Source organism: Anolis sagrei, chromosome 6 (genome assembly GCF_037176765.1).
Source record: "Anolis sagrei isolate rAnoSag1 chromosome 6, rAnoSag1.mat, whole genome shotgun sequence".
Taxonomy (NCBI): domain Eukaryota; kingdom Metazoa; phylum Chordata; class Lepidosauria; order Squamata; family Dactyloidae; genus Anolis; species Anolis sagrei.
The window spans coordinates 35,350,106-35,360,966 of NC_090026.1; the positions used below are offsets into that span (position 1 = coordinate 35,350,106).

The window sequence follows — 10,861 nt, forward strand, 5'->3', positions numbered from 1 at the left end:
CAAGTTACAATTGCCAGTGGTGAAGGATGATGGAGTCTGGATTGTTGTAGGTTTTTTCGGGCTATATGGCCATGTTTTAGAGGCATTCTCTCCTGATGTTTCGCCTGCATCTATGGAAAGCATCCTCAGGGGTAGTGAGGTCTGACCTCACTACCTCTGAGGATGCTAGCCATAGATGCAGATGAAACGTCAGGAGAGAATGCCTCTAGAACAGGGCTCCACAAACTTTTTAAACAGAGGGCCAGGTCATAGTCCCTCAAACTGCTGGCGGGCCAGATTATAATTCGAAAAAAATGAGTGAATTCCTATGCACACTGCACCTATCTTATTTATAGTGCAAAAACATTTAAAAACAATACAATAATTAAAATTAAGAACAATTTTAACAAATATAAACTTATTAGTATTTCAATTGAAAGTGTGGGCCTGCTTTTGGCTGATGAGATAGGATTGTTGTTGTTATTGTGTGCTTTCAAGTAGTTTCATACTTAGGTTGACCCTGAGCGAGGGCCGGATAAATGACCTCGGAGGGCCGCATCCCCCCCCCCCGGGCCTTAGTTTGAGGACCCCTGCTCTAGAACATGGCCATATAGCCCGAAAAACCTACAACTCATTGATTCTGGCCATGAAAGCCTTCGACAATACGATGATGGAGTCAGTGGTCAGGTGGTCTAGAAAGTAGATCAATAAGTACCACTCTGGCGAGAAGATAACGACCCTCCATGCAGTCATGCCAGCCACATGACCTTGGAGATGTCTGTGGACAACGTCGGCTCTTCAGCTTAAAAATGGAGATGAGCACCAACCCCCAAAGTCGGACATGACTGGACTTTATGTCAGGGGAAAATCTTTACCTTTACTAATCTGGAAGGCCACATTTTGCCCACCCTGATTTAGATTGATAGGGAGAAACAAAATATTTGGTTTCTGTTAAGGTTTCTCATAACCAGTCATTATATGATACCATAACCCAGATTTGGGGGGATGACCAGTATTGCCCCCACTTATGCCAGGAATCTCTTGAATGACCCTTTCTTTTGTGGGCATCTCTTTGCAGCTTTGCTCTGCTCTGTTAACTCAGGAGTGTGACGTTTTTAAAATAGTGCACAAAACTTGATGGGAAGTCACTGGACCAAGTATTCATCTGCTCTGGCAGCTGTCCATCTCCACTCCCCCACCCCACCTACGTCCTCAGTGCTGTCCCACTACTAACAGATGCCCTTATCTTTTTTTGTTTCCTTGTTAATCCTTGTAGATTCAACAAACAGTGGCTCAGCTAAGTCAAAGGTAAGAGCATCTCTGTGCCACCACATTTGGGTAAACGTTTAGAATGGGGGACAGTGCACAGGAGTTTCCAGATTTGCCCTCAATTCCACCTGTTTGCAGTTGATGTTGTTTCCATACTTGCACTTCTTCATCCAGATGTAAAAACCTTTTTTAGTACACACCATTTGTACATCCAGTGAAAGTCAACATAATAATAATAATAATAATAATAATAGTAATAATAATCAACTTCATTTATACCCCACCACCATCTCCCCAATGGGGACTCGGAGCGGCTTATATAGGCTGTGGAACTCAACTATAACAACAGGTTATGCTTACAAACATGGGTAAAGAGCTTGAAAGATGATGGAAACATTATTCACTCATGTTTTGAGCATCAACAGAATGTGTCTCCTTCTCATCTTGGAGTTGTTGCGTGATGAAGTGACATAACAATTACAAACATGACAATAGCAGGCACCATGAATATGGAACAGTTACAGATAAATAACTATAGCTAACTGTTCTCTTAAACTGTTGAGCAGCTGAAGATTGGCGGTTCGAATCTGGAGAGTGGCGTGAGCTCCTGCTGTTAGCCCCAGCTTCTTCCAACCTAGCAGTTCGAAAACATGCAGTGAGTAGATGAATAGGTACCACTTCGGTGGGAAGGTAATGGTGCTGGCCACATGACCTTGGAGGTGTCTATAAGCAACGCCAGCTCTTTGGCTTAGCAATGGAGATGAGCACCATCCCTCAGAGTGAGACATGACTAGACTCAATGTGAAGGGGAAACCTTTACTTTGCCTTTAACTGTTCTGTATTCATGACCACTCTTTACTTAGCTACTTATTAATGCAACTAGGTTAACTAATTTAACTAAATTAGTTAACTAGTTTAGCTAAACAGCTGATATAAAATAGAGGCCATAATCTTTGGGAATCTTAACTCCCAGAATCCCAAAATTAATATACAAGAGAGTTGTAGATGCAGAAAATAATGATTCCTGGTTCTGCATATGAGTGACAGCTGCTAAGTCCCAGAAGTTGAGCGGTGGTTAATAACATTTTTAGTGATGGAGACAAGGCTTCATTGTCCTTGCCCCTTCCTTGGATAGCAAAAATAAGGTAGGTTAAGTAAAATGGAGGAGACACGAAGAGGAAATTACACAAAAATGGAATTTAGTAAATTTGCAAAGATTGTTATTTTAGCCACCAAATATCTCTATTAATTTTTGCATCCCAGTGCTTCAGTTTGTAAAAAAAGCAATTACCAGGTGGTTGGCGCTGGATGTTGTTGATACAGGATTTTTAGTAGAAATCCATCTTCTGTCCACAAGGGCAAGGAAGGCCAAGTCCCCCCCCCCCCCCCCCAGCAATATACTTTTATGTACAAGATTTAATAATCCCAATGTTTGCAATGTAAACATTGGAATTATTAACTGTTATATATATATACACACACAAAAAGGGCACACAACTGGGATGGGGCCAAATTTCTACTCCCTCAAATCCCAAGTGTTCCAAAATATAGTCTTTTCTTTCCATTGCCCTGTACAATATCCCAATGCCATTTTAAAGGGAAAGTAAATGGAAGGAAAAGTGCATGAAAAAGATTAGGAGGGGGAGGGAGGGGATGTTTGTATGTTTGCATGGATTGCCCCCTCCATTGCATCTCTTAAAAATTGGGAAATTCATAGGGATTTGACGGGTGCAGGGGCCACAAAGGATTTGCAAGACTACGTGTGCTGCAGCAATTACTCTTTCTCCACATCCTAATCTACATGTTATTTTATCTATGTGTGATAGAGGAGAGATGTAATATTATTCCCTCCAATTTCAAATTCACTTCTGCTACTAATGGTACAGGTATAGCACCTTTGCACCCTATGTAGCTGCTACCTTGTGTTCTGTGGTCACATTACCTGGTGGGATAGAGCCACCATTCTGATTGTAAATATATTTCCTAAAAGGGGAGAATAAATAATAATAATAATAATAATAATAATAATAATAATAATAATAACAACAACAACAACACTTTATTTATATTCCACCTTTCTCACTCCGAAGGGGACTCAGGGTGGATCACAGTACATATACATGGCAAACATTCAATGCTGCTTTGTATAGACAATACACAGAACAGAAGGAGGTGGTTTGTTTCAACTGTTTTGGTGCCATGGAAGGTTGGGCTCGAGTCCAGGGGGTGCTGTTGCTCTGTCCTCTATGACGAAGAGCTGTCAGGACTTCCTCCTTCATTTTGGTCACCCAGAATTTTCTGATCTTTTTTCTTTATGCCGTCGTAAAACACCTCCCCCGCTGTTAGCGATACCTAATTTCTCTAATCACAGCTAAAACTGTTTTTGAATTGCTTAGGTAAACAATGAGTTAGGCTGACAGTTGGCAGCTCACGCCAACCCAGTGCTTCGAACTTGCAACCTTTTTGGTTAATAGATCTTATAATTGCTGGTGATTTACCAGCTGTGCTAAACCTCTGGAGAAAGCTATCTTCTTGGCTCATTTTGAGCATAAACAAAGCTCATTTCTAGTGGTAGAAAATCTGAATTTAGGTTTCTAAGCATCATGCATTCTGTTTTGTCACTTGGCAGGCCTGTAGCCAGGAGGGGAGGCTTGAGGGGCTTCATCCCCCCCCCCCCCCCAATTCTCAGGGTGGTCCGCGAGAAGGCCTTACTGGTACATAATTTAAACTGTTATGTTTATTCATATCATGATCTGATCACCATGCTCATTATATCCCATATGCATGGGGGTATTGGGATATCAAACTCAGCCCGCCGTATCAAACTCAGCCCCCCCCCCCCCCCAAATCAAACTCACCCCCCGAATCAAAATCCTGGCTACAGGCCTGTTACTTGGGCATATGAACATATTTGTGATTTAAGGTGTTATTATCCTAGGGTCAACACCTCACACAACCAAGTTTAGTGGGACCAAATGCTTCTGTTATGTCTTCTCTTGGACACATCTTCCCTTTTTTTTATCCCTGCTCACAGGCTTCTTGGGGCTCACGGAAGGAGCACTACCACAAGGAGATGCTTGCCATCTCCTTCATCTCAGCTGTCAATCGCAAGAGGAAGAAGCGGAGAGAGGCCAAGCGTTTTGGGAGCAGCACAGATGATGATTCTGAGCATGAGTTGGCTGCCAGGAGAGATGGGGAAGAAGAGGCAGTGGCCCAGGAGGAAGAAAAAGAGGCTCAAGGGCTGAGGAGCAGCAGGGGCAAAGGTCCAGTTCCTGATGGGCAAAGTGTTCCAGAGTGCTCTGCAAAACTAGAAACAGAGTTGGAAGAAAGGAAGCTGGTCACACCTCAGGTGACTCTAGAACCAGCACCAGATGCCCGCTCCATTGTGTCGGGTTACTCCACCCTGTCCACCATCGATCGCAGCCTCTGCTCTGAGGTACAGTCAGTAGCAGAGAGTCGTGGGGAGGAGGCAGATGATGAGCGGAGTGAATTCAGCCATGTAGAGACGGATACTGAGAATGGTTTTGTGCCTGGGCAGGCTGGGTTGCTATCAGACGGAGCTGGAATGGCGGCAGCAGGAAAGGGAGGAGCTACTGTGCCTGACAAAGGATCCCAAAACCGAGCCTCTTTCAGCTCCCATCACCTTATGCAGTGCGATACCCTGGCACGCCGCAAGCTCTCGCGGCCTCGGCGCAATAGTGAGGCCTCTTCCAAGGGCAGCACTGAAGCCTCCAGCTCAAGCTTGCCAGGCAGCCAGGAGTCACTGCAGCCTGCAGGTGCCACAGAAGCCCACGTCCGGCATTCTCTCACAGAGCAGCTGCGTCTTCGCTTCCGTGGCTCAGCAGATGACATGTTGGCAGTGCGCCTCCGCAAGCCACACTCACCTGAGACACGACGCAAGAAGAACAGCTGGCGGCGCCACACTGTAGTGGTGCCTGGAAGCCTGAAGGACCTCAACTACAATGAATGGAAAGAGCAACATGTGTTGGGGGCTCTTGAGGCTGCTTGCTCACTAGACTCCTCAAGCAGAGATGCCCTGAAGGACAACAAGGATTCTGGACTTAGCAGCCTGGAGTCAACAAAAGCTCGGCCTTCTTCAACCGCACTTGGTAGTGTGGTAGCTCCTAACCACCAGGGGAGTGGTGAGCAGCCACAACATCATAAGGGTGCTTCTGAGGGGTGCTCAGCTCCCCGACGTACTGCCTCCTTACGCTTTCACCAGTGTCTCTAGGTAGCCTGCCATAGAAGCTCTTGTTTGAATGGCTGAGATGAAGCTCTGGCCATAACAGTAGCCTTGACCTGAGAATGGAAGTGGGCAGCCATAGATACAGCTCCTCACGAGCTCACTGCTGGCCTGCCTTGCTTTCTTCAATACCTCAGTCTTCAGCATAGAAAGAATCTCTGCCCAGCCCCAACCTGCCCTGGCCTCACTTTCTCATCCTTTCTCCCTGGTATTAATTTAATAACATCCCTATTATTTGTGACGTGCGGTTTTATTTATTTCCCCATCCCCCCTCATGCCCCCAGGGTGGTTGTTGGAGAAAAGTTACAGTAGGTGGGATATGGAGACGGCTGTTTACCCAGCCCAGAAGAGGGTTTTATCTTAGTTCGGTGCTGGAAAGGTACCTAGATGATGGGATGACCAGGACCATTCTTGCTTCCAAGTGCTGGTCTTCTGCATGTGAATTTCTGGACATATTTTTGAAGGAGAAGGCAAGTAGAAGAGCAGAACTCAGAATTGCTCTGAGTTACTCAACAAGAGTCTCTTCCTCATTTCTAGCAGTTTAGTTTGCCTCTTCTATGTTGAAGTGAGGTAAAACTTTGAGATAGGGAAACCAGAACAGAGATGTTCATGGATTCAAGCCCATGTTTCTATTTGACCACTGCCAAATGTTACCAATCAAAGCTGTCCTATGCCATTCTGCCTCTGGAGTCTGTCTTTTTATGGTGAGGAACTCATCCTCTTCTTCTTCCCTCTTCCCACTCCTCTCACTAATATTTAAATAGTAACCAACTATTATCAATATTGGGACTTTAAATGGCTCCCAGTAAACACTCACTGCCCATGTTGTGCCTTTTCCTAAGATTAATGAATAAAGCACTCAATCCCCAAATTTCCCATCAAGTTTTTGCAAAGCTTGAACTGATGGGAAACTGTCCCGGTGCATACCCCAGGCCCATGGAGATCATCCTGCTGATGGAGAAACCAAAAGTAAAGAGACATCATGACCCCCAAAGAGTCAAGAATAGTCTTTATTCTTCCAAGGATTCTGAATAGTTTGTGTCACTCTAAAGATGTGCACTTCTGGATTTACACTCCTTCCCTGTTTTCCTTGCCCTTCTTAATGATTTGAAGTTGACTGAAGTCTCAGTCAAGACTGTGCTATGTACACTAGTAGCCTCTGTTAAAAGTGTGCAAAACCCTTTGGCAAGAAGAGCATGTTGTCTGCCTCTTTGAGCATTTGCGAATCTCCTTAAAATATTCCTGTTCAGCTGCTCAGAACTTGAAGGAAAAAATTCTAGGCATTGGACTAAGCTCCCTGACTTATTTCTTCTCACAACACTTTGTACAGACCATAAGAAGTAGGTTCCCTGTGTACAGTTTAAAAGAATGCAGCATTTGGAGTAGAAATGATGGTTGTTGTGCAGATGAGAATAGCTGGCTATGTTGATACTTGTGACAACTCTTTATTACTTTTGGTGCTAAAGAGGATATGTGGGGTAAACCACCTTTCCTTGCCCTGTAAACTATCTTATGCTAGCATCACGCCACTGCTGTGTAGACTCCACCCACCCTCAACCCACTGCAGTGCAGGAAGTCAGGCGATGGGTGTGGGGTAGGCATAGGGACTGTGTGATTTGTAGAGTGGGGTGTGGACAACATGATGTAGATGACAAGCACATCTGATTCTCTTTCCAGTGCCTCTGTACAGCTATGCCATATCAGAGTCTAAAAGGATCTAAAAAGAACTTAGCTTGAAGGACTCCCAAAGTAACAGCTCATTCTAGTCTTTTCCAACAATGACTCAAAATGACAAATCCTACCATTTGTGTTATGCAGTTGCTCACCCAATGTCACTCACTGAGAAAGAAAACACAATGACACTGGTTGGTGCTCAACTTATTTTTGATCGTCTTCCATACTTGGTCTTCTCATGGACAGAAGCAGGCAAAGGTCTCCTGCTTTTTATTCTCACACATCAAGGCAGAGTTCTCATGTTTGTGGGTGTTTTGAAGTGAAAGACCTCTTAGAATTTTTTTCCCCACCTTCTGGGTATAAATCCTCCCCACTACTTTTTCTTTGTAGAATCTCATGTGTTCATCTAGGCACATGACAAAAAAGGGTGATGTGTGATGAGTCAATATGGGAGGTGCCCTTTAACATTTGAAGACTATAAGAAGTGTATGGACTTTGTAAATGTCATGAGTAAGTACACAATCATCTTGGGGGATAGGAAGCCTCGCCATGAAATGAGCCTCTCTTGTTTCTATGCAGATAAACTTTCTTCTAGCGGCAAACTCATCCAGTCAGGTCAACAATTAGACATTTGAGTCAAATACATTTTTGAAGAAACGGCTTTGTCCTTTTCATGAATTTCTAAGGGTGGTTCAGAGCAAGTAAGAAGATGCTTTGCCATCTCCATAAGGCAGTGGTTCTCAACCTGTAAGTCCCCGGGTGTTTTGGCCTACAACTCTCAGAAATCCCAGTCAGTTTACCAGCTGTTAGGATTTCTGGGAGTTGAAGGCCAAAACATCTGGGGACCCACAGGTTGAGAGCCACGGCCATAAGGCCATTTGGAGGCTGGACTCAGTGAAAAAAATAGCAGGATCCAAATGTAGTAAATAAAATATGGAAAATACTGAATTCCACCATTTAGAAATGACTGCAGTATCAGATTATTTATGGTAATTGTGGATTTTATATGTGAAAAGTAAGGCCTCAAGTCCCTTATGGTCCCACCTGCACTGACTGTTTAATGCAGTTCCAAACCAGAATTAAAGAAAGTCGTTTTGATTACATAGGAAATACTGGAACCAGTTAGAGGCCTGGATGGTGATTCCAAAAACCACAGAGCACTGGTGCACATTAAGGGCTTTCTTTCGTACAAGTTTGTTGTCTGGCCGCTACAATTTGAAGCTGGTTTTGAACTACATTAAATGGTCTGTGTAAATTATTACATATTTGTATCACAGTTCCTCTGAGCAGATCAGCTCTTCTTTTGCATTGCAGCCCTGTGAAGCCTGCTCGGTTGAGATGAGGTTGTTTGGCTCACATTTCCAGACTGAATAAATCATAGTTTATGACAGAATTTCAGAGTTGCCCACTCTCCACACACACAGATTCTTCCCTTTTTTAAAAAATCCTCCCACCCATCAAATACATTAGTATTTTATTTCTGACGTCTGTTAAAGCCTCAGTTCCCAATTATGTCCAAAATGGGGAAATCTAGTTTAACATCAAGTTAAGAGCTAGGAGAATGAGGCAAATGCAAGAGAAAGGGCAAAGAATACCTTTGATTTTCAGCAAGTTGTGTTGATTGCATGAGGATTTGAACTCTGGTCTCCATACACTTTATTCACATCATGGTGATGGCAGGCACTGCACACGTGATGATCATTTTCAACGAAAGGCTTGCTCATTTGTCTATGCTTATAAATACTGCACATGGGCTGCCCAAAGTGTTTTGGTGGGAGTTTTTCAAGGTACAACTCTGAGTCATCATCTGCTCCAGTGAGAAATCAAGTGATGGGCACATTTGTGACAAGCGTGACCTCTAAGGGCTAGTGATGTGTAAAATCTATATGTGAGTGACATGATTGCTAATGTGTGAATTAATACACAACTTCGGGGGTGTGTGCGTTTCTCATTTGGTGAGAGAATGAAGGCACAGATGGCTTGGCAATCAAGGCACTGATAAACTTTTTTAAAAAATGCAGCATTTATATTGAGTCTTTAGAGTGCTTTACATTATCATTCTCTGACTTCATCATCACTTAATTATTTCTGCGCATCAGTGGGAAGCAAAGCCAGGCAAAATTCCTCCATAGGTTTTGAGAGCCAGACTTAACATCTGGCCCATTAGATCCTAGTAAGAACCCTCTGTATTTCTTCCAGAACTGCAGTCTTTTAAACATTAGACAATTCACACATGAACAACAGTAATGAAAGGGCCAACCGTATAGACTACATTGTAATTAGTCACAGTTATACACATTCACAAGGCCATTTCAGATTGTCTAATGTTTAAAATAATTATAGCACAAAAGATTGACGAGCTGCAATCTAACAAAAGCCATGTAGATTCAACAGCAAATTGATGCCACCAAGTAATATCTAATGTCCGTTTTAGGTTAAATTTGGTTGTCAACCAAAGTGATGCTAAGAGAAGTAGATTTGAATATGGAATTAATTTGAATATGGAAGATTTGAATATGATTTGAATATGGAATTGGAATCTCACTGTAATTCAGGAATTGACCTAATTCCTATTGTTGGTTCTGAATACAGAAGCGCTGTTGAATCAGTCAGGTTGACCTATGTGTTGATTCACCATTCAGCGAGTGATTGGATGGGTCTATTTTAGCTGGGACTGGCCAGTCATCCTCACCCTTCTATTATGAAAGGAGATCTCTTCCATCTCTTCGTAGAACTGAATGCGATTTTCCTGCTTCTTGGTAGGGGGTTGGACTGGATGGCCCAAGCAGTCTCTTCCAACTCTATGATTCTGTGATTCCTCCTGGTCTGTAGTTGTAACCTCCCAGGCTAATAAATGCATAGTATCCAACAATAACTTCCATTGGAAGTAACAAGTGCATACAAGCTTTCAGAGATCAAAAACACACCAGGAATCCTCATGATCCCTCCTGTGGAGGGAAGAATTCTGCACAACTTGGAAACTTACATAGTCCTGAGTTTTCTCCAATGGTGTAGAAACTTCCCTTCAATTAGAAATAAGGGAGGGACTGGCCCATTCTCCACTGTTGAGATATCCAAGGTTTCAACAAAGGAGTAGGGTTTCATTTTGTTCATCCTTTTAGGGATACAAAACAACGTTCAACACAGAACTCCAAAAAATGTAAAAATCCCAAATTGCCTATAGTTTGTTCTGTACTCAAACGAGCAAGAAATGTCCGCACTTCCCATGTTCTGGTGAACATCTTTCAGCCATTCTGCCGAGGCCTTGAGAAAGGGGTGTGTGGTGGTGTGAATTCAAGACTGAACAAGACTAAACTATTTGCTATACTGTTATGCATTGTTCTTATCCTTTTATGCAACTATTTGCTGTAAAGGTGTATTTTTCACTTTATTTTGTAAATAGCTTTTAAATGTGTAACATATGATAAAAAGAGTTTATAAGATCCTTTTTTTAAAAAAAACAGACATTTTTGTTTGGCTTCTTTTAAAAGCTGGAATGACACAGCAGTGTTGATTTTTTTAAAAAGGAAACCTTGCCTGCATGCATGGTTTGTCCCTCTTCCTACATGTGTTGTACAATGTCAGACATACATATATGGTCAACAAAACAACTGAAGAACCCCAAGCTCTGCTTTGAAAATAGCCTCAGAATTACAGTTATATATATATCGGAAATAAATTGGCTTATTCAGAGAA

The 10,861-nt window shown here is 42.8% G+C and overlaps 1 protein-coding gene across 5 annotated transcripts in view; it reads left to right on the forward strand.

The window, feature by feature from the left end:
* Positions 1–10,861, forward strand: part of ARHGAP23 (Rho GTPase activating protein 23) — a 285,796-nt gene extending 274,935 nt beyond the window's left edge. For 3 of the 5 annotated variants that reach the window (XM_060780918.2, XM_060780917.2, XM_060780916.2), the window contains exons 23-24: positions 1,256–1,287; positions 4,283–10,861. In XM_060780918.2, the coding sequence (XP_060636901.2) occupies positions 1,256–1,287; positions 4,283–5,479 (1,229 nt within the window). In that variant the 3' untranslated portion in view covers positions 5,480–10,861. The remainder of the gene's footprint in view (positions 1–1,255; positions 1,288–4,282) is intronic. The other 2 variants (XM_060780921.2, XM_060780919.2) reach the window with 2 other exon arrangements.